We start from the raw sequence: 23,594 nt of genomic DNA, 5'->3' as shown, positions 1-23,594 counted from the left end.
GGCGTTCTGAGGCACCAGGTCTCTTCACGATGACGAGACGAACGGTATCTGGATTCATAGCTTGATGAATGATGGCGCCGACGATGAGATGGCGATCGGCTCCAACGATGACCATGTCGGCGTCTAGGATGGGAGCTCACCGAAGACGATCAGCTGCGAGACGATCAGCTGCGGTGGTGACCAGCGAGTGAGGTCGACTCCAAGTGCATCGACGCCGAGTAAGATCGACGCCAAGAATGTCGATGCCAAGAGTGTCAATGCCGAGGCGGAGTGGATTGATGCCAAGAATAGGAGCGGCGTTGGGAGACGGATCGGCTCTGAGAAGGGTGTCGGCGTTGGTGGTTGGCCAGACGGTGAGAACGGGTACAGCTTCGATGGACGGACGGGCGGTGGGATCTGGATCAACGCCAATGATCGGGCAGGCGATGGGATCGAGATTGGCGTCGATGATCAGACGGACGAGACGACGAACGACTCCGAGATTGGTGTCGGGACTCCCGTTTGGTGTCGGGTTGGTGCTGAGAAGTCGACCCTTGTTTCGATGCCGCAGGACTCTTAGCGGTCGAAGTCCGTTGAGAGCTGTGCTGGTTTTCACCAGGAGACTGTACAGTATCGCCACCATCTTTGCCTGTGCTGGCCGGAAGAGCTGAAGCATCTGTAATGGCAGCAGAAGCCGGTCCAGTCTCGGCGCCGAGATTTGAAGGGGACTTCTCTGGCGGCAAGGACATGTCCTTATAAAGATGAAGGAGGTGCTGAGTGAAGAGCTCTTTCTCCTCCTGGGCCCTGCTCGGGATTGGTACCGAGGGGGTAGCCAGGGAATTAGGAGGCGAATCCTCGATGGTGATCAGCGGAGGTTGCCTCCCAGCGACGTCGAAGGCAAGAGACGCCAAAGGATGGGGTGACTTTGCAGGAGATCGGCGTCGAGGGGAGCGTGACATTGATAGGCGCCGAGGCGACCTTGAGCGAGACTGGCACCGAGAGGAACCACGTCCGCGGCTGTCCTGCAACCCTGGAGCGATGAACTTAGCCGGCTTAATAACTTGAGAGTTAGCCGCTTTGGATGATTTGTCCCGTTTGGACATCCCTCCTGCACCCCGGCGAGGATTTTTTGCTGAGGGCCCCGGTTCGTCTACCTGACCTTCAAGATCCAGGGATCTTTTGGACGGGCTTGCAACAGGATCCGGACAGAGGGACTCCTTGTAGAGATGAGACAGCAGACGAGACGAACGACCTTTTAAGGCCTTCGTCGTGAGCTTAGCACAGCTCTTGCAAGTGGAAGAAATATGACCTTCTCCCAGACAAAAGAGACAATCCTGATGACTGACTGTCTTCGCCATTTTCGTACCGCATGTACGACAATTCTTGAAAAGTGGAGCCTTTTCAGACTCCATTGATGGAGCAGAAGCTAAACACATTCTTTCTCCGTGGTGGCAGAAAGAGAACTGGAGGGAAGAGCGCTTCCTCCCCCTTGGTCATGTGGCTGTTTGGGCGGGAAGGCTACATGGCCCGAGGGGAGGGGGAGCGCTTTCACTTTTGATTTTGTAGAAACTGACAAATCTTATCCGTGGCTGGCCTGCACATGCGCAGTCCCAATGTGGGACTGCATAGAAGCCACGCAGATGAACATATGCTAGTTTTGGCCTCCCACACAACTTTAAACATAATCAAAGCATCATCCAAAACAAACTTTTTAGTCTTACTTTTAAATCCCTCAACAGTCTTGCAAAGGCTGACTAAGAGCGTAATCCTGAGGGAGGGGTAGCTGGGGTGGGCTCAGGGATGGCGCAGCCGTGCCACCTCCTGAGTGGATTGCTGCTGGGTGCAGCAAGCTGAAAATGAACAACAACCGTGAAACCTCTCCATAGGATTTCACAGGACTGTGCCACCAATTTTGCTTGTGCAAGTTGGTGCCTGTAAAAGGGGGCATTCCCAGGGCAAAAGGGCTTAGGGAACACCCCCTTTGGCACCAGCACGAGCCCCTGTGCTGGAGCTATGGTTTCATGGCGGCTGCACTGGCACCCAGGTGAGGCGTTGCCGTGCCGCTCCCCACCACCGTTGTAAGTGGCCCTGCACCATCATAAAGTGCCACTTTAGACAGTGTAAGTGGCATCTATACAGGCACAGGGGTCATGCCGCCTCCAGACGTTTTGCTCCCTTCCCTTTGGATTGCTCTACCCGCCCTGTATACTTTACAATACCCGTCCATTTTCTGTTGTGGCACCTGACACACGGAATTCCCTTCCTTAGGGTAAGGGCCATGGCTCAGTAGTAGAGCATCTGTGGAGCATTCAGAAAGACCCAGGTTTAATCCCAAGCATCTCCAGTTAAAGGGACTAGGCAAGTAGGTGATGTGAAAGACCTCTGCCTGAGACCCTGGAGAGCTGCTGCCGGTGTGAGTAGACAATACTGACTTGATGGACCAAGGGTCTGATTCAGTATAAGACAACTTCATGTGTTCCTGTCAAGGGACTTGGATCCAGCAATGCACAAGCAGAAACATGAACAGACTTAGCGCAGTTCTGTTTGCACAAGGTCTTGTTCTTTCCCCCCTATATCTCATAGTGCCAAGAAACTGGTTGCACAAGACCTTGCACAATCAGAAAAGCAAGCGGGGATAAAATAAGCCTGACTTGGCACAAGCGCCAGCCATGGTCTTTTCCTTGAGTTTCCGTTTGCACAAGAGCTCGAGCAGAAATTCTGCACTGGATCCAAGCCAATATTGGCAGTTTAATCTACTTTAAAAAAAAAAGGCTTGAAATTTACTTTTTTTTTTGCTTATGCTTATAAAACTGAACACTTCCCACCCCTTCCCTGCTTTTTTGGATGCGCCAAGTCAGGTTTACAATGAAAACCTGTAGGCGGGGATCACATCTATTTATTTATTCTATTTACAGTTTATTAACATATCACCTTCAGCAACAACTGTTGAGACTTCATCCAGTTACAGAACATATAGTCATTGTAATCTTATCTTCCTTTTGTAGTCCTCGATCTGGACATGGCAGCCAATTAAAGACCCCATTCATAAGAGAGCTCCTTGCTTTGCCACTTTTGAATGCAGTTGGCTTTATCTACTATGTTCATTTTAACGAGCTCTACAAAGAGGTTACAGATCAGGCCTCTCCAGCTTAGGGATCAAATTAACAATTTTTTTTGCCTGCAAGAGATACCTTGAAACTTGCCACTTCAAAAGCAGCTAAGCTTCTGCAGGTTTTGACACACCATTCAACATCCCTAGCTTGCCCGTGAGATGGACTGCAGCATTTGGAAATGAGGGAGGGCTGTGCAGAGTCCCAGGCTTCTAGGCAGCAGATTCTAAAGTGGGCAGGTATTTCCTAAATCATAGGGTTTGATGGAGCCATGGCTCAGAGATGTAGGCTTTGCCTACACAAGGTCCCAAGTTCAATTCCCAGCATCTCCAGTTTAAAAAATAAATCAAGTAGTAGGTGATGTGAGATTGCCACCCGAGTCCCTGGAGAAATGCTGCCAGATAGATCAATGTTCTGATTCATTATAAGGAAGCTTTATGAGCTCATGTAATAATAATGGATTGCTCCAAAGTTTATGCTTGATGTCTATATCCGGAAATGTTTTAGAACAAATCATCAAACAGTCAGTCCTTGAACATTTAGAAAAGATGGCTGTGATGACTAAGAGCCAGCACGGGTTTCTCAAGAACAAGTCATGTCAGACTAACCTTTTCTCCTTTTTTGAGAAAGCTACTACCTTGCTGGATCAGGGGAATGCTGTAGACATAGTTTATCTTGATTTCAGTAAGGTGAGGAATCTGGAGACCAAGTCCTATGAGAAAAGGTTGAAGGAACTCAGTATGTTTAGCCTGGAAAGGAGATGACTGAGAGGTGATATGCTAACCCTCTTCAAGTAGATGAAGGGCTGTCATCTAGAGGATGGTGCTGAGTTGTCCCAGAACGTCGCACCAGAACCAACGGGTTGAAATTAAATCAAAAGAGTTTTCAGCTAAACATTAGGAAGAACTTTCTAACAGTCAGAATGGTTCCTCAGTGCAACAGGCTTCCTCAGGAGGTGGTGGGCTCTCCTTTGGAGGTTTTCAAGCAGAGGCTAGATGGCCATCTGACAGCAATGCTGATTCTGTGGACTTAGGCAGATCATGAGAGGGAGGGCAGGAAGGATCGCATCAGTGTTGGGCTCTCATGGCCCTTTCTTACATACCCAGGTTAATGCTGACTGCCACTTTGGGGTCAAGAAGCAATTTACCTCCAGGCCAGATGACCTGTAGTTTTTTTTGCCATCTTCTGGGCATGGAGCAGGGGTCACTGTGTGTGTGTGTGTGTGGGGGGGGGAAGGTAGTTGTGAATTACCTGCATTGTGTAGGGGGTGGAACTAGATCACCCTGGATGTCCCTTCCAACTCTATGTTTCTATGATTCTATGATATCTTTGTTGAACTAGCAGGAACTGGAACAAGGATCAGAATAGTTTCTAAGTTGTGACGGAGGCAATTCACTCATGTACTACCGTTGCTGGAAAATGCAGGTTTCCGAGCAGGTACCAATATATTTATTTCATTTTACAATTTAGATTGACATTGTTGAAGTGAAGTTCACAACTGTGATCTTAGATCGCTGACTGCCGGAATGACAAGGTGAGGTACACTTCATAATTTCAAGGTGTTGGTTTTGACCTTCAAAGCCCTATATGGCTTGGCACCAGATAATCTGAAGAACCATCTTCTCCCATATGTTCCTACCCAGGAATTAAAATCGCAGGGAGAGCCCTCCTGATAATCCCAAAAACTAAAGAAAGAAGCCTGTTTGGTGGGCACATGATGAGAGAGGGAGTTTTCAGTGGCAGCCCCATGGTTAGGGAACAACCTTCACAAGAGATGTGGCTGGCCCTCTCACTTTCTATCTTTAGAAGACAGCTGAAGATGGGTTTTTTTTGGTTAAGTTTAGTAGCAGTCCTGAGGGGGGACATGATTGCTCTCATGAATGTCACTTAGAGGAGGACAGAGAGCTGTTCCTTTTGGCAGCAGAGGATAGGACTCATAATAAAGGGCTTAAATTGCAGACAGAGATGTTCCGGCTGGATATTAGGAAAAAGTTTTTTACAGTAAGAATTGTTCGACAGTGGATTCAGCTACCTAGGGATGTGGTGAACTCCCCCTCAGTGGCAGTCTGTAAGCAGAGGACAGACAAACACTTGTCAGGGATGCTCTAGGCTGATCCTGCATTAAGCAGGGGTTGGACTAGATGGCCTGTATGGCCCTTCCAACTCTATGATTCTAGTGATTTTAAATTTTGGTTTTATGTTTTTAATGTATTTTATTCTAAGTTTGTAAACCACCTTGAGCTCCATAAAAAAGAAAAGCGGCTAATAATTTTTTAAAAATTAATATCTATGTAGAGGTGAATCAACTTAGCCTACCATAATCTAAGAGCTGGGTTTCTTCCCCTGCTGAGATGCTGAAGATCGACAAAGTCCAACCTTTGGTCAGTTTAGACAGTAGGACCCACCAAGAGCCGCTCTCAGCCGTAGCCCTGCCACTGAAAACTTGCCATGAGCCAAGCATCAGAATCTTTCACAATCATTACATCTTTCTGTCTGGATGGGTTTTTAGCAGTCACTGATGAGCTGCCAGAGCGATAAGGACTTTTCATGTAGTGAAATTTTATTACATATAATGAAATGTTTTATTCCTTTAATTTTTTGGTCTCCCCAAGCCTCCGTGATGGAGATTATAAATACAAACAGATGCTTACAAATGTATACATTAACCTCTCTGTAGGAAAAAAATGACATATGAAGAAGAAGAAAAAGAGTTGGTTTTTTTATACCCTGCTTTTCTCTACCGAAAGTAATCTCAAAGCAGTTTACAATCGCCTTCCCTTTCCCTCCCCACAACCGGCACCTTGTGAGGTAGGTGGGGCTGAGAGAGTTCTGAGAGAACTGTGACTGGCCCAAGGTCACCCAGCAGGCTACAAGTGCAGAAGGAGAATCTGGTTCTCCAGATTAGAGTCTGCCACTCATGTGGAGGAGCGGGGAATCAAACCCAGTTCTTTAGATTAGAGTCTGCCGCGCAAAGCCACTACACCATGCTGGCTCTCATGAGAGTTCATCCTGCAGGGATTAACTGTAAGCCAACTGCTTCTGAAATTGTTTTAGGCTTTAACAGAGAAGCAAGCATGTCAAAAGGTTAAAGTGAAAGATAAAGGAAAAACAGTGGCAAGGGGTAGCTTGGGAAGAAAAGGTCAGAAGACTGACAATGGTTGGTCTCCTTTGCCCCACTAACAGTAGGAATATTGTCGAAGGCTTTCTTGGTCAGAGTTCATTGGTTCTTGTAGGTTATCCGGGCTGTGTGACAGTGGTCTTGGTATTTTCTTTCCTGACGTTTCGCCAGCAGCTGTGGCAGGCATCTTCAGAGGAGTAACTTCAGAGACACTGTCCTTCAGTGTTACTCTTCTGAAGATGCCTGCCACAGCTGCTGGCAAAACATCAGGAAAGAAAATACCAAGACCACGGTTACACAGCCCGGATAACCTACAAGAACCAGTAGGAATATTTTTGATTTTCTACCTCATCGTTAATTCATGTTCACAGATACGTTTCTGATATTCTTTGGCCATCAGCACAAAAACAAGTTCATACATCAAATCAATACTATAAGCCAGATCACAAAACAAGCAACAACACAAACATCACAAAACACCATGAATTTGATATTTAACAAAAGATATTTAACGAAATCTTCGGATCCAAACAAATAATGAGCAGATTGGTGCTTGTAGAATCTTCCCTGCCCCACCCTGTTTCCCTTTGCTTCAGAGAACCCTCAGAACAAAATGGAGAGGAATGTTGGGGCATGCAGTAGGAAGGGGAAATTGGGGGAAATTTTGCTTTACCCTGGTGTAAATACAAATGCCATTCCATCGAGAGTAGAGAGACTTTAATTCAGTCCATTATTGGAATTTTGCACTTTTCATAGTAAGATTTTTTTTTTAATAAGGACATGCTGATCAAACTCTGGCATTGGTTAGACCATTTCTCTGCTCTTTCTTTTCATTTTCTTTATATTTATTGCACATTTGGGTATTATCACAAGCATGGCTGATTGGCTGTCTGAAAGCTGATGCCTTTTTTCCCACCTCAGCAGATTTAATGTAAAGATGAAGATAAGACAGGAATCTGTTCTCCAATTTTTTCTTCAGCTTTTTGGAAACTTGTTCATTACCCTATACACTCCCCCCCCACACACATACTCCATTACAAAACTAAACCACACATGTGTCTCTCCTCCTTGAATTACTTTTTACTCATTAGTCTACATTTTTACTGCTTGTTGCTAAGCAACATGCATAACATTAAGACATACATTCATCTATCTCTGAACACTTCCTATTTCCCATATGTACCATTCTACTTCAAGCTTTTATCGTGTTTGAATTTACTAGGCTCTCGTTTTTTTAAAAAAAATTCCTTTACACTTCACTTTAAAAATGCTGGTTAGGACACAGAAGCTGCATCCCCTGCCAGCCATCCTTTTTCTCCTTTCCTTCCCCCACATCCAAGAAGCAACTGCAAGGAGTGACCCATAGCTCTTTCCAGCACTGCCAAGTAGTACTCTTTGCTACCTGTCTGGTGTAAAGTCTCAGGGTATTCCTCCACAAATGAACAGGAGCTATAGTGGCGTTAGCAGTGCAGGGAGCTTCTTTTACAATGAAACAAACACCAGCAGGCTTAGAAATCGGGGAAGGGTCGATGCAGTTGCTGACTTTCACCTACGTGGTGTAATGGTTAAGAGTGGTGGTTTGGAGCGGTGGATTCTAATGTGGAGAACCAGGTTTGATTTCCCACTCCTCCACATGAGCGGCGGAGGCTAATCTGGTGAACTGGATTTGTTTCCGCACCCCTACACAGAAAGCCAGCTGGGTGACCTTGGGCTAGTCACAGTTCTCTTAGAACTCTCTCAGTCCCACCTACCTCACAGGGTGTCTGTTGTGGGGAAGGGAAGGTGATTGTAAACTGGTTTGATTCTTCCTTAAGTGGTAGAAGTCAGTGTATATAAAAAAAAAAACTCTTCAACTCTCTTCTACTCACCTAATTACTATTCAGGCTGCTGAGCATCTCCATATCCAAAATTGTATTGAGGTCTGATCCCAACGTTCTGTCCTACCTACGTGGAATTTGGTCACACCCCAGTGTGACCAAGAAACAGAGCCAAACATGGAGACAGAAGCAGGCTTGATTCACAGCAGCTGGAGGTCCCAAGGGCAGACAGCAGGCTCAGGCTCTGTCCCCAGATTAGAGTGCATCCCTTTACTCTATCCCATGTAAGTGAACAGACGACAGTCATTCGGACAGAGGAAAAGGGGAATGGGGAAACTAGGAGTCTTGGTCCTCACTAACAAGGATCCCGCAGGAGGTGTGGAGAGCATGAACATTGCACATGTGTGCTCCCACTCAGAAGCCTTGCAGTTTACAAGTCTTTCCATAAATATAAACTATGCCCATCATTAAGGTGGGCATATTACTAGGTCAAAATAAAAACTGAGAGCACTGCTTGCTATTTGGTGGTTCCTCGGGTTCAAATAATTTTCCACTGCATCTGGGGATGGTCCTGGCCATGGATTCACCCTTGCCCGCCCGCCCGCTGGAGCCATGCCTGAGAGGAAAGTAACCAATATGGGCTGCAAGGGCAGCTGCCTCAGGCTCACCGCAGGTGACAGGGCTCAGCAGGGGCACCAGAAGACTGATCTGGCAGCAGAATAGACAGCTGCGGGCATGGCAGCATCACCTTTCCAGGGGAAGCAGGCAACAGTGGGGAGGACAGAGAACCAGCAGCATGGGCAGGCACTGAGAGCAGGAAGGCCCATGGGCAGCAAACCCGGCCCAACAGGTGGGAATTTCCACTTTGGCAAGCCCCCTGGGTCAACTAACCAGAGGCAGGCAGGCGGCCTAGGTTTGCCAACCTCCAGGTACTAGCTTAGGGTTGCCAACTGCCAGGTAGTAGCAGGAGATCTCCTGCTAATTCAACTGATCTCCAGGAAATAGAGATCAGATCACCTGGAGAAAAATGGCAGCTTCGGCAATTGGACTCTATGGCATTGAAGTCCCTCCCCTCCCTAAACCCTACCCTCCTCAGGCTCTGCCCCAAAAATCTCCCGCCAGTGGCAAAGAGGCACCTGGCAACCCTATACTAGCTGGAGATCTCCTGCGATTACAACTGATCTCCAGTTGATAGAGATCAGTTCAACTGGAGAAAATGGCCACTTTGGCAATTGGACTCTATGGCATTGAAGTCCCTCCCCAAACCCTACCCTCCTCAGGCTCCGCCCCAAAAACCTGCCGCCAGTGGCGAAGAGGGACCTGATAACCCTAACGCAGGCCCAGGGGGCACCTCTCACAGGGAGAGCAGGGAGGAAGGAACCAGCTCAGCCCTGCGTGGGGAAGAGGGCTGTAATAGCGGGAGATCTCCAGCCACCACCTGGAGGTTGGCCACCCTACGTGGGGCCAAACCCAACTCCTATAAAGCTGACCCACAACAGGCCAGGGGAGAATGAGAGGGCCTTTCTCTGAGGTCTGGGGGAGCACAGGCCCAGGGAAGAGCCAGGCACCAGGTGGCGCAACCCCCTCCTCTTCCCATTCTGAGGCTTGGGGGAACCCATCCCGTCATGTGGCCGGACAGCTGAAGGCCAGCAGGCAGGGCTGGAGAAGTTGGAACCTCACACACTTGCAAGAAAAAAATAACGTTTGCAAAACATTTTAAAATGCAGTATTTTACCAGTGATAAAAATAAAAGTAAAAATTCAAGAATGCAGAAAGAAGCCACATGGCGGGAGGCCAAACGACATTTCTTTGCACCACTGAACTTTTCTCTGCCATAGAGAGAAGGCCCAAGTTATGAAAACATGTATAAATGTTTCCTATTCAGTACCAATAAACAATGGCATATCTCATCAGTCAAGGATATTTTCACTTTTATTTTTTGAGATGATGCCAATCGTGGATATTGTCTCCTCAAAAGAACTGTACAACTCAGAAAGCAAAGTCAAGAAAAATGAATGAAAGAACTCCTAAGTCGCACGTACTTTGAAAGTCTTCCTGTTGCCCACTGAAATGCGCTTTTTGAAACTATAACAGTAAATAAGAAAGGGAGAAGGACAAAATTGAATAATTAATGACTGGTTACATTCCTGACCCTTCATTCACTACTTGGTAATCCTCAGTTTAGCATCCAGTTTAGGGCTGCCAGGTCCTTCTTCGCCACTGGCGGGAGGTTTTTGGGGTGGAGCCTGAGGAGGGCAGGGTTTTGGGAGAGGTGCCATAGAGTCCAATTGCCAAAGCAGCCATTTTCTCCAGGTGAACTGATCTCTATCAGCTGGAGATCAGTTGTAATAGCAGGAGATCTCCAGCTAGTACCTGGAGGTTGGCCACCCTAATCCAGCTGCTGGTATCAGAATCACAATGCCAGCACTGCAACAATCGTTCAGACCAATTCATGGATTTCCCAAATGTTCTAAGAACAACACAAAAAGGTAGCACTGAACAAACGCCATTTGATTTCTGACTAAAGACGCATACAGCTCTAAGTGACGACATGTTATGTGCTTCTCATTTGCTAATTCCCATTAAAACATTGCAACCACCCAAAACACTTATCTTTGTCTCTCTTCAAAAGATTATCGTAAGTATTTATTTATTTAAAACATTTTATGCTACCTTTCCACCCAATCAGGGTCCATGAAATGGCAAACATTAAAAAAAATTAAAATATTTTAAGCAATTAAAAATACAGTTAAATTATAACATAATTTAATAAAAACACATAAACGAAAAACACTAGAAGGAGGGCCAGTAATTGTTATTGATTCGTGCTTGCTAGTAAAAAAAGTAATGGTGTATTCTGGCACAGCTGCTGTGTAATTTCCAGTTATGTAGCTTTCAGAATGAAAGGTTCACAAACAGTATTACAGAAAAGTAGAGATGTCGCTTAGTGGCTATATCTCAGGTACAAGGAGATAAAAAAAATAAGGGCAAGGCTAATGGTGCAAAATAAGGTAAAAATATATTTTATTATTCATTTAGCCTACAGATCTTGTACTCTTTTTAGACAATCACTGCAAGACTAACAGATCCCCCTGAAGAAGCCGCCTGGCGAAATGCGTGTGGAATTTAGGGAGTTTTAACTGAATAATATATATATTTTTACCTTATTTTGTACCATAGTCCTTGGCCTTTTCAACTTTCATCTCCTAGTAGGGTTGCCAACCTCCAGGTACTAGCTGGAGATCTCCTGCTATTACAACTGATCTTCAGCCGATAGAGATCAGTTCACCTGGAGAAAACGGTCGCTTTGGCAATTGGACTCTATGGCATCGAAATCCCTCCCCTCCCCAAACCCTGCCCTCCTCAGGCTCCGCCCCAAAAACCTCCTGTCGGTGGTGAAGAGGGACCTGGCAACCCTATCTCTTAGTGATTGGTGCCGCCCTTTTATTTCTCTTTGTACCTCAGGTACAACCAAGGGGCTGGCTATGCTCAGTGGGATTTTATTTTCTTTGAAGAGGAAACCCCCCTCCCCTCCCCTCCTATACCATATCCTTTAAAAAGTCCTCTCAAGTGATTTGGCTACGTAGCATAGGGGGCAGCTGCTGAAGAAACACAAGCACCAAACCCCCTTGGGGTGTATCTCCCAAATATTTACTTCAGCGGAAAAGGGGGGGGGAGTGCAAGTTCTGTGAGTACAGGATCTGGGAGAAGCTGAGTATTAACAGATCAAGCCCCAAAGCCCGTCTTGTTCATGGAGCTAGTTAGCACAACAACAAGTAGTTTACACAACCCAGCACTATTTTTGCCCTTCACCACCAGCCATTTGGAAAATACTAGGTGAGCCCATCAATGCAACCACATTTGTAGGAGGGAACAGGGAACGGTCGGGGAGCAGGTCTAAGATGGTGTTTGCAGTGGTAGTAATGCAAGACGGCTGCAAATGGAACTTGCGAGGCAAATGAAAAAACAGGATGCCCTGGATGGTGGAGGACTGCAGTCTGAACATGGGAAATAATATTCATAAAAAAGATGAAGCAATTTGTGTTTCCTACGTTGAACCAAACCATTTTGCTTGCTGATACATTTTATTTCCCTGCAACCCTATTAAACATTTCCTGTGTCTGAACTGGCCTTTGGGTAATTTCTTAGCAGATGGATGATCTACCGCAGGGAAGAATACAGAAGGTGGCAGCGAAGGAGAAGGAAATCATTTTCAGTCTTGATGATCAAATGTCAGCTAGTGTCCAGGAGAGGTTAATTCCTCATTTCAGAATGAGAAAAAAAAAAGAACACCTGCTATCTTGGGCACGGGTGATATTTTACACCTCATTCTACACAACCAAAACAGCAAGAGTTATCAACTTTTTCAAACAGATTCAGCCAAAAACTGTGCCCATGGACAAAAGCACGCAGGCAGGCAATGGTAGCTGTTTGAGATTGTTTTATGAGACGTGCGCTCGCGCAACAGCACGCATACTTGGATGAAGGGGCTGCCACACACTTGCCTAAGAAAGAGAACAACAAAGGGGAGGAAAAATCACAAACGACTGCAGACATCACCAGAACCGGAATGACATTGCACTGTGTACTATGTTCCCATGGCAACTAGCCATGAGAAGATGAATGTTTCATAGTCGCTCTGCAGTACATGTCTAAATCAAAATTTCATAAAGAGCACAAGATCACAACTGAAGATACCTACACAAAACCGGGGTATTTTTGCATTACTGAATAATTACAAGAAAGAAACAATGAGGTCATTTTAGAATAGGAGCAGAACAAAAAAAAAAAAAAAACACCACAGGCATCAGTATGCCTTTAGTGTTACCCTATTCATTTAAGTGTAAATCAGCATAAAATGCAGATCACAGTAGGAGATACCATCCGCTTTTTTAATGTCATCTTGCATATCCTGATCTAGGGGAATCGTGGAAGCAGCCATCAGCTGCAGACTTGCTGCCGCACCTGCAGATGGTGGCTTAGATGCTGGTGCACAAGCCTTAGGCACGGAGGAAGTTTCTAGGGCAAATCACGTACACTGCCGACTTGCTGGATTTTGTCCTTTTGCCTCACATTTAAGGGCTTCTGCATGCCCAGTAAGGAAAATCCACCTGTGGAAATCTGTTTCCTCATTTTATTTCCTGGATTGAGACATTTCTTTTGAGGTGCAGACTACCAAAGCACACGGAGAATAGCCTCTCTACCCATAAATTTGCTACGTTTCCGTCAACACATCATTGATTATAGTTGTGAATGAGCAAAACTAAAATTTAAAAAAAATTACCAATCAGTAGTCTTTTACATCAGTTCACATTTTACTTTTCTGAATAACTTCTATGCTCCTGTGTTACATTTAAGACAGAGGCTTCCTTGTCAACAGTAAGTGAATACAACTGGATTAGTAGCTTCTTGAATTAGTAAAATAGGAACTCCCCTCCTTACAGTTTTAAAAAGTACTTCAGGTAGGGAGCTAGCCTTGGGGAATGTATCTCTAAGGGTGTTTGTCCCTCTGAGCCCAACCCCCCCCCACAAGAGGAAACCCACCAACTCCACTCTATACTGCAATATTTCCTGATTCAACCGGAGGGATGGCATCAGTATTTGCTCCACAAGGAACCCCACCTGAGGAGACACTTCACAGCCCCTCAAACCAGGTATCTCCCAGTTGAATTTGAGGGGCTGCATCAGTTCCTCCCAAAGCCAAGGTGCCTCGATCCACCTACGGAGGGGACTTGGAAGGGGATCAGGAAGGGGAACAACTATGGCTCAGTGGTAGAGAACTTGATTGGCACGGAGAAAGACCCAGGTTCAGTCCCAGGCATCTCCAACTAAAAGGACCAGGTAGGAGATGATGTGAAAGATGTCCACCTGTGACCCTGGAGAGCTGCTGCCAGTCTGAAAAGACAGCACTGGCCTCAATGGACCAGTGGTCTGATTCAATATGACAGTGTGATTGAGCAGTTTCCACACATGAAGGTCCTCACATGAAAGCACACATTTCCTTAACTGGATCATGAACTATGCACTTAAAGTAGATATACATCCAAATGCACACCTGAGTGCTGATACTATCTGCATTACCCTACTTTTAATAGAAAGGCTCATTTGGATACACATCCCCATCAGGATGTACATTTGAATCCAAATCTGAGGGTTTATTCCACTGAACACAGAACAGTGCAGATACAAAGCATCTATGCTCATAAGCTCATTTAGATGTGCACCTGACTTATACCCACAGTTTCCGATCCAGCAAATGATTGAGGTGCAGAAGCTGGATATCTTACTCACACAGGAGAATTGAAGGATGGATGGGGATATAGAGAGGGAGAGAAAATGTCCTCCTCTTTGTCCTGCCTCCCCCCCCCCATCATGAACTCTTTTCACAGGCACAAAACTTGTAATAGAAACATAAATTGACACTTCAGAACAACAATCTTTCCTGGAATGTCTTATGACAACAGCTTGGACAACACCTGACGTGAAGCTGGAATATGATGATTTATTGCCAGATCGTTTTGTCGGACCACCTACATCCATTTAAACTTGTGCTAACTGATAGAATTGTTGTAGAAGACTGGGCTAAAAAAACTCTACAGAAGGTTTCAAATATGTTAGCAAGACACCAAGATGTCCAGATATCAGTAATCTGCCAACTGTTGCTGTGTGGACATAGAATCATAGAGTTGGAAGGGACCACGAAGGTCATCTAGTCCAAACCCCTGCACAATGCAGAAAACTCACAACTACCTCCCACACACACCCTCAGTGACCCCTAGAAGATGGCCAAGATGGCCTCCCTCCCATGAACTGCCCAAGGTCATAAAATCAGCATTGCTGACAGATGGCCATCTAGCCTCTGCTTAAAAACCTCCAGGGAAGAAAATTATCCCTTTCCTTTCTTTTCTCTCCCTTTCAAGGCCTAGCAAACACCAGCCATACGTGGAAGCTTGATATCCCAGGGGGCAAAGACCACACAGCAATTGCTGGAGCTACTCTATTTCTGATCACGTACATTAGCAACTTGTTTTGATCCTGCAAATCCAGGCAGGAATTGGGCAGTGCAGAGCATAGGTATATGCCTGCTAGGCTGTGTGACATTCTGGCTCCCAAGTACACCTGGAGTATGTTAAGTTTAGGTGACTCTGCTGACGGGAAGGACAAAAGGGGAGCCCTATCAGTACAGCAGAGCACTCTTGAGGATTGTTCCCCAGGTATGTAATGTGTTTTCATGGAATAAGAGAGAGCACGGAGAAGGAAGCTGATGCTTATTCTTCCTCTTAAAATAATTTCATGTTGTATAGTCAAGATCAAAGCATACTGACAGTGATGCCAAATAACAACTTCAGACATAAATTGCTACAAGTATTTTGCATAGATCATAACAGTATTGGTCAAGATGTAAATTTCAAGAATTTATTTTGAACAGCAACATGGTGTTAATGTCACGCAAGACTACAATGAAGATTCCAATGATATCAAGCACACGTACTCTCGTTTGGAATAATCTACTATATCCTTTCTCATTACTTCCCTTTTAAAGGCTATTTAGCACCACCATATGGTTCAACACACCTACTGTCAATTTATGTTCATTTTAGTGTTTCACATTCTCTATAGAGATTAACGCACAGGCGAAGAAAATCTTTGCCCTGCGCATCCTGAATATATTGCAACAATAACAAAATGAAATCCCATTTTCTTCACCAATGGGAGCGAAAGCTGTTTAGAGAAACACTGCTGTTGCAAAGAGCTAAAGAGCAAAAAAAGAGAAGAGTGTTCAGTTCTGCATACAGACACACAGAGTAAACAGCTTGTACAACCACCTGTGTTCTGACCTCAGCAGGCAACTATTGTTCTTGTTTGTATAAGTGCTGCGTGTATTCTTAAGTGGCCAGCGTGGAACATGCTATCTCTTAATGGTGTGTGCTCTGCACTGCAGTAGGGAGCATTTGCTGATTAATGATGCCCTTGAGTTTCCCTCTACATGTCAAAATTTTGCAGCAATAAAAAGGCTCAGCAAGCAGCAGTGCACAAGATACTGCACCAAGATACTGGGTTGGATCCAGTGCAAAATTTCCACTTGTGCCAGGGCTCTTGCACAAGCGAGAATGGAAGAAGATAAAAAACCGTCTTGCGCCAAGTCAAACTTATTATATCCCCAGTTGCGTTTCCGCTTGAGCAAGACACTGAGCAACCAATCTGGGATTCCAGGAAGTGAACTTAACAGGTTCTTTATTCTCAAAACGCATCCCAGAGGTACACTACAGGAGAGGGAGGAGATTGTGGCACAAGATCTTATGAGTGCATGCCAGTCCGTGTGAAGATAAATAAACTAGGAAGGGAGTGGTAGATGTTGCACAGACCTTCCACAAGTTGAATTATGCTATGTTTTGTTTTTTTCCTGGCTTGCACATTGCTGGATCCAAACCATTTTCTTCTTCTTTTAGTCTTTTGCGTCCCTACTAGTGAATTTATTCCAAACCTGCTATATGAAGCTTTTGAAAATTAATAAAATTGTATAATGGCATGGATGCAGTGGGCTGGAATCCTGAGAAGAGCACACGGAGTTGTGCAAAACCAGTACTGCGGGTGTGTGTTTGTGTGCGTGTGGAGAGAAAGTAGGGCTCCATTATGGTCTGTGGGAATTTCTTTGTGCCTCAGTGCTGAGCCCAATGTAACCGGATACCACAATAAACCTACATGGTAAGAAGACAGCCTTACCTGAATGCTTCAACTATGGTTCTCTCTGGTAATTTTGGTGCAACGATTCTGAAGGCTGTTTTGAAATCATCCAAAGATAAAAATCCTTTACCTTACAGGAGGGAACCAAATTAAAAGGCTTGTTGAAAGGCTTTTAAATATTTAGAACAGCAATGCATTAATTAAAAAGGGTTCTAAGACATGTTTTGACATTTTCGGAAGCAGGGATTCTACCACACTAACTAGAAAAATCTTTCCAAGAATATAGCTCCCTCGCAGATTTAAAGAAAGGCCTATGACATTCCCAGTCTATATATCTAATTCCCAAGTCTGCCCCCTGCCTACGGATTTCTAAATCCACAGATAGGGGGCAGACTGACCCCCAACAGGTTTTTCTGCAGACTTAGGGGACCCACTAAATCTACAGAAAAATCTTAAACTGAAAAAAAACAAACCTGGAGGGTTTAAATCCCCCCAAAACTAAAGAAAGCATTCTCTGCGCTTCTGCAGAGAACACATTTACTGTTGGCAGCTTCCAGTGTCCCCCTCCCAGCCTATGGGCAGCTGCTCTGGTGAGACGCTGACAGATGCCTAGAGGTCGGGACTTGGGGGGGGTGGGGTGTTGCTGCCTTGGCAGCCTCAGCAATGGGGGGAATCCCCCCTCTGCAAGTTTTGCGCCCCCCCCCCACTTGTACATGTATATTCAGGACCTCCACTCTTTGCCCTTTGCAAGGATGTCTGCTGTTCATGGATTTTTTGCTACTAAGCAAAATTAAACCTAGGAGATACAACAATAGGCGCTTTCAGTACTACAGGTTACTGGGCTCTTGTTGCAATGCACTTTGTGAGAAGGCACTCCTATTCTAAACTTACCAAGTCTACCTCTTAGAAACTCCAAAGGTATAACAGCTTGGCTTTTACATCTGCCACCTTAATGCTTCCTACGCTGCTTGGATCCCTCTCTTTCTCAAGGCACCAGCTCTAGCCAGGGACCTGTGGAAACACGCCCCCCCACTACAGCATGCACAGCTGCTATATCCAATCATGCGCTATATTTGGCTCAGTGGACAAGTCCACTTTCAGTTATCTGACACAGAAGAAAAGCTTACATTGCATGTCAAAAGCAGTGAAGAGATGTCTTGCTTCGCTGTGGTACAACTGTGCAGTCTTCTTTGTGCTCATAAGATTGAGAAACTCCTCAGGAGATACACCTGGAGAAATGGACATGTATCAACAGAAGTATAACATTATTCCTACTACAAGTACTTATAATTCAAGCAGTAAAGCCCTTGTAATATTTTAGCAGTGCAATCCTAAACAGAGTTATACATTTCTAAGTACACTAAGTCAATGGGCTGAGAACGGTGAAACTTGGCTTAGGACTGCACTGCAAATGAAAAAAGAAATCTTGAAGTAGGAATTATGCACAGCATCTCACTTCTTCATCAGACTGTAATTGCAGACTTAAACATCTTTATTCAGAAGTACATCTTGGTGATTCCAACAGGTCTTACCTCCAAGTAAACTGTTACTGGTCCGCCTCCCTGGTTGTATTGTGTGCGTTTATATGTACTATTGAATTGTTAACATATTTTCTAGGCTCTTGTATTTTAAATTCTATTTTAATGCCTTGAAAATTTAACGTAGAAATGTTCAAGGTTTTTATAACTACTGCCTTGGGGAACCTATTTGGGTGGAAAGGTGGCGTAGATATGTTTTAAATAAATATAGGCGATTAAACCTACAAGGTAATACTGTTTAAACCAGGCTACTTTTCTGATGGAAAATCAGTCAGAGCTTCTTGGGAAGTACCCCCTGTCCTGCACCAAGAGGCATCCCTCTTTTTGAAAACTGAGGGAACTTTTGAAGCAGGTCAGGACATGCCAAGGGGTCTGCTCTTCAAACCAAAAAGTAAAAAAAGCCACCAGAAATGGTGAAGTCCTTGGGGGTAGTTCTTTGGATCCCTGGCAGAGGTTTGGGACACAACACTTTAAGTCTATGTGCTGTCGGAGAATTCAAATCCACTCTAGGAATTGGTTTCTTTTCTCCGATTTAAAAATAACCACTTTTTGTTTACATGTACATTTTCTGTTTCTAAGACCAAAAATACCATGCTGGCTTAAATTATTATGTTCTTAACCATACTGTACAATTTCTTTAATAGCAAGGACTGCCTAAACAGGCGGCATTTGCGTGCTTGAACATCCAATTTTATTAATGCACAGTTTTTCTATTATGTAGTGACCCTGATAAAAAAAGCCACCACCTACAAAGATTTCCCAGTACGCATTCATTTTAGTTCAATGCAAAGCTACATTCTTCTGCTCACCAGCCTGTATTTTAGTTTTATGAATGCAACATGGGTTAACAGGGTTGAAATGTTACCGACAAGCCTCTTATGCTGATTACATATTTGGTGGAGGAGTAGAGTGTTAACTAAACATGTGTATATAAGTATTATGGTATTCATTCTCTTTTACATATTGTTTAAAGTACACCACTATAAATAAACTTCCCAGTTTAATATATTCTTACAAGTTCCAAGTCAAGTGGCACAAAAGTAGTTTTCAGGACCAATCTGACAAATGAAGAACAATGGAAAACCAGATGTGTGCGATTTCACAACATTTCTGGAATAGTCATGGGAACAGAGTTGTCCCTAACTAGTGAAGAGATGCTGGATTGGTGGTGGAAAGTGCTGTACTGTCAAAGCTGACTTATGGTGAACCAGAAGGGTTTTCAAGGCAAGAGATGAACAGAGGTGGTTTGCTGTTGCCTGCCTCTGCGTAGCAACCCTAGACTTCCTTAGTGGTCTCCCACCCAAGTACTAGCCAGGGCTCACTCCTGCTTATTTTTCAAGGTCTGATGAGATCAAGCTAACCTGGCCCATCCAGGTCAGGGTAATGCTGGATTGGTACCTCATAAAAGATCCAGAGAATCCTGAGCTGAGCCAACTCTGTGATTGACGTAAGCCTCCTCTGTCTCAGATGCAAGCAAGGTCTTACAAAATCATCCATCGGGAAACAGGTATAGATATGAGATCCTACCTCTTCTCATTTCAAAAGCAAAGTAGTAGACATGGTCTACACGTGCAGCAGAATGAGGTGGAAGGTGGAGAAATTATTTTTAATTCTCCCCAAGTTTTAAAAAAACGAACTTCAGCAAGTCAACAATTAGCACATCAGGGAGAAAGGTTTTAGACTGCCCTTATCCTGGTTGTACCAGTCTCCTAGGTAATTTATGCATGGGTGCTTTCACTCAAATTTGCCCCGGTCTGTCTCAGTTGTTCCTTGGAGGTATGCATGAGTTTTCCCTCCAATAGACATGACCTCGCTGCCAGCCCTCACAAATCCCGGACCTTCCTGTTCCTCTGTTAACACGATTCTTTCCTCTCCCCTGAGCTCAGCCCAGGTAAAATCTCCAAGCATAATGCAAAGCTCAGCACACCCAAGCTTGGTTTCTATCACAGAAAGCATGCAGACAATTACAAAGGAGCGAGTAAAGAGGCTGGGATTCAAATGCTTCCTGGGAGCTCTTTCTGAGCAGAAGAAAGACTTTTTAAAAACGGGGTTTATATTTCCCCCCCTTTCAGACTGCTCATTTTTTGTTTTTCTTCTTAAAATGCTTTTTTATTTGGCAATTGGGTTTGCGGGGGGGGGGGTTCTCTCATAGTAAGCATCACAAAGTAAGCCAATTACAAAGCAGCATTTAAAGGAGCGGGGACTTGATTTGAGCTTGGAGACTGCTGGTGCATAGATTCCCAACAGGAAAGTGTGGGTCCAGCCAGCAACGAACCTCAGGTAAAACTCCCATGCATAAATGACCCTAGTTTCAGGGAGCTTTTCATATAGGAAAGCATGAAGAACGCAGAGAGCTGGTGTCGTGTAGTGGTTACAGTGTCAGACTAGGATCAGGGAGACCCAATTGGGAGCCCCCACTCTGTTATGGAAGCTTACTGGGTGACCTTGATCCAGTCACATATTCTCAGTATAAATGGAAGAGAGGAGAATGATACAAGCTGCTTTGGAGAGAAAAGTGCCTTGGGGAGAAAAGTGGGGTATAAATAAAGTAAATAAATTATCCACTGCACCCAGTTTGAAGCAGCATATTTCAAAGTAGCATAGTTCCATTCTACCTTCCCCTCAAGAGTCACAAATACACAAGACTGCAGAAAAGTCTCAAAAGGATGTGTTTCCCATTCATTTTTCATAAAAGGTTTTCATGTTTTTCAGCACAAAAGCTGCATTGGGATTGGCAATATTTGTGTTAATTCAACTCAACAATCCATCCAGTTTTATTTTCAGGATTCTTATCTGCCAGCAAATGAAGTGGTTCAAAGGAAGCTACTACCTGATGCTAAAAGTGGCAATGGAAGGAATAAAACAGGAGCTGAAAAAAGGCACGGGCAACATCAGCACCCTGTTCTCATGAATGTGGGGCTACAAACTAACGAAAAGGAAATAAATAGCAGCGGAGCCCAGGAGAATCTTGATAATAAAGGTAGAATAACAGATCACCTATATACTACCCTGACTGTACCAAGGTAAAGTGAAGGTGGCTAGTACTAGCAGAAGGACTCCTTTCGTTTCATTTTCTTTATTTTAAAAAAGCAAACCTTTCTTTCTACTTGTACTGAGAACAATACGTCTTTAAAGAACCTCTTCCACTCAGATTTTCAACCCAGTTTTGTTCTGGTACAAGCATAAATTCTAAAATCCCATTGCTTGTTACTGGATTGGGCACTTTGAGGAGTCCACAAACTAAGGAATTTCCTGAAGGTATTCATCTTTAAATATCAACAGTTGACCTTTTAACACCAGAAAATAAAATGCTACAGATGTCAGGCTGGGTCCGGAGAACGGTGAATCGATCTACATTTGCAGAATGGCTCTTCCCCACCTCTGCCTTCCTCCTGCAGCTCCTTCCAAGGGTTGAAGTACCACCAGGAACAGAGCAGGATGTGGTACAGGAGGCTGCATCTTGAAGGGGAAATCAGCAGAAACTGAAGACCGGCTGAATCTAGTTTGGTATACAAATTTCAGTCTCAAGTGGGGCTACTGACACTTATTGTTGCAGGGAAAACTTTCCCTGCTCTTTCCCCATTCTTTTATGGCTTAAAGTTGGAATTCTTTACTTTGTGCTGCCTAGTAGAATAAGGGGGGGAAACGATTTCTTGAATGAGATCATCCCTAGATCCCCATGGATGAAACTCTCTATTCACGATGCTCAGGAGTACTGTTTTTAGCACAAAATTTACAAACGCGTGTCTTTAAGCCGATGCCCAGTAGGCTTTTACTGTGTTTAATAATTAACGTGACCAATACTGTTTTTCCAAGTTCAGTTCAATATATTTGCTTAAAGCACAGGTCATCACAAAACACTTAATTTTCAAATCCTATTGTTTCAAGTTTTACAACTACTAAAAAAAGATTAAAAATAAAAAGTTTGCATAGTACCCGATTGACTTTGCTGCGCAGAGGCCATGACAGACTCTACTTCCATCTAAAATAAAGAAGAAGAAGAGTTGGTTTGTATACCCTGCTTTTCTCTACATTTAAGGAGTCTCAAACCGGCTTACAATCACCTTCCCTTCCTCTCCCCACAACAGACAACTTGTGAGGTAGGTGGGGCTGAGAGAGTTTGGAGAGAACTGTGACAAGCCCCAGGTCACCCAGCAGGCTTCATGTGGAGGAGTGGGGAATCAAACCCGGTTCTCCAGATTAGAGTCTGCTGCTACACCACTGAATCAAATATATTTGCATCAGAGAATGAACTGAAGCAAATACATTTGCATTTTCACTTTTTATTTGTACATAAGCACAGTCTGCAAAGTAATTAGAACATTCCAATAAAGAATAACCCTTACATCAAAATGTGTACATAAGCAGAGTCTGTAAAACCATTTTACACATTCTCATAAAGAATAGTCCTTAATTCAGAATTTTGCCTTAGATGCTTTAAATATCACAGATAGAATCTTTAACTTTGGGTAGGCCGTATACTGACAGTAGCACATTTAAACTTATCAGTTTCTTAAGACTCAGGACCGAAACAATGATTCTTTACTACTCCAAAACACACCGAAACAAAAATATTTCTTCACAACTGTTCAGAAAGAACAAGAGTGCTGCAGAACGTAAGAGGCACCTAATAAAAGACAAGTAGTATTTTCTCTAGTTTTTTTAATACAAAACGTGAACATCACCATGCTGGTGGCAGCCATGCTGCTAGACAGTGTACTGGCCAGTCTTCAGTTCAGATCTCACTCCTGCGGTGAACTCACTAGGCAAGTGAGTGCAATCCTACACAGAGTTACACCATTCTAAGCCAACTGACTTCAATAGACTCGGAATGGTATAACTCTGTTTCGGACTGCACTGCCTGACAAGCCTATTAATAGTAATAATTTTACTGGCCTGACTTGTGTGTGTGTGTTAAGTGCCATCAAGTCGCTTCCAACTCATGGAAACCCTATGAATCAATGTCTTCCAAAACGTCCTATCCTTAACAGTCTTGCTCAGATCTTGCAAACTGGGGGCCGTGGCTTCCTTTATAGAGTCAATCCATCTCTTGCTGGATCTTCCTCTTTTCCTGCTGCCTTCAGCTTTTCCTAGCATGACTGTCTTTTCCAGTGACTCTTGTCTTCTCATAATGTGACCAAATTACGACAGCCTCCATTTAGTCATTTTAGCTTCTAGGCTCAGTTCAGGCTTTTTGATCTATAACCCACTGATTTGTGGGGGGTTTTACTTATAGGGTGATAGCAAACATTTCTGAGCTGACATTGGTTGAGCACACTGAACATCTTCACTTACTGAGGCTTCTTCTGAGGTCTATTTATAATAAGTAGATTATTACTCCTTCCAT

At 44.2% G+C, this 23,594-nt stretch overlaps 1 protein-coding gene across 1 annotated transcript in view; it reads right to left on the bottom strand.

The window, feature by feature from the left end:
* Window positions 1-23,594, bottom strand: part of EFCAB11 (EF-hand calcium binding domain 11) — a 59,137-nt gene that overhangs the window by 28,827 nt on the left and 6,716 nt on the right. The window contains exons 3-5 of the mRNA XM_056851791.1: window positions 22,184-22,229; window positions 17,837-17,938; window positions 16,749-16,839 (exon numbers count right to left, since the gene is read on the bottom strand). Coding sequence (XP_056707769.1) covers window positions 16,749-16,839; window positions 17,837-17,938; window positions 22,184-22,229 — 239 coding nt within the window. The remainder of the gene's footprint in view (window positions 1-16,748; window positions 16,840-17,836; window positions 17,939-22,183; window positions 22,230-23,594) is intronic.

This window comes from Euleptes europaea, chromosome 6 (assembly GCF_029931775.1).
Source record: "Euleptes europaea isolate rEulEur1 chromosome 6, rEulEur1.hap1, whole genome shotgun sequence".
NCBI classification, from domain to species: Eukaryota; Metazoa; Chordata; class Lepidosauria; order Squamata; family Sphaerodactylidae; genus Euleptes; species Euleptes europaea.
The sequence above is the reverse complement of the archived record's forward strand: the minus strand, read 5'-3'. Positions and strand labels throughout refer to the sequence as shown.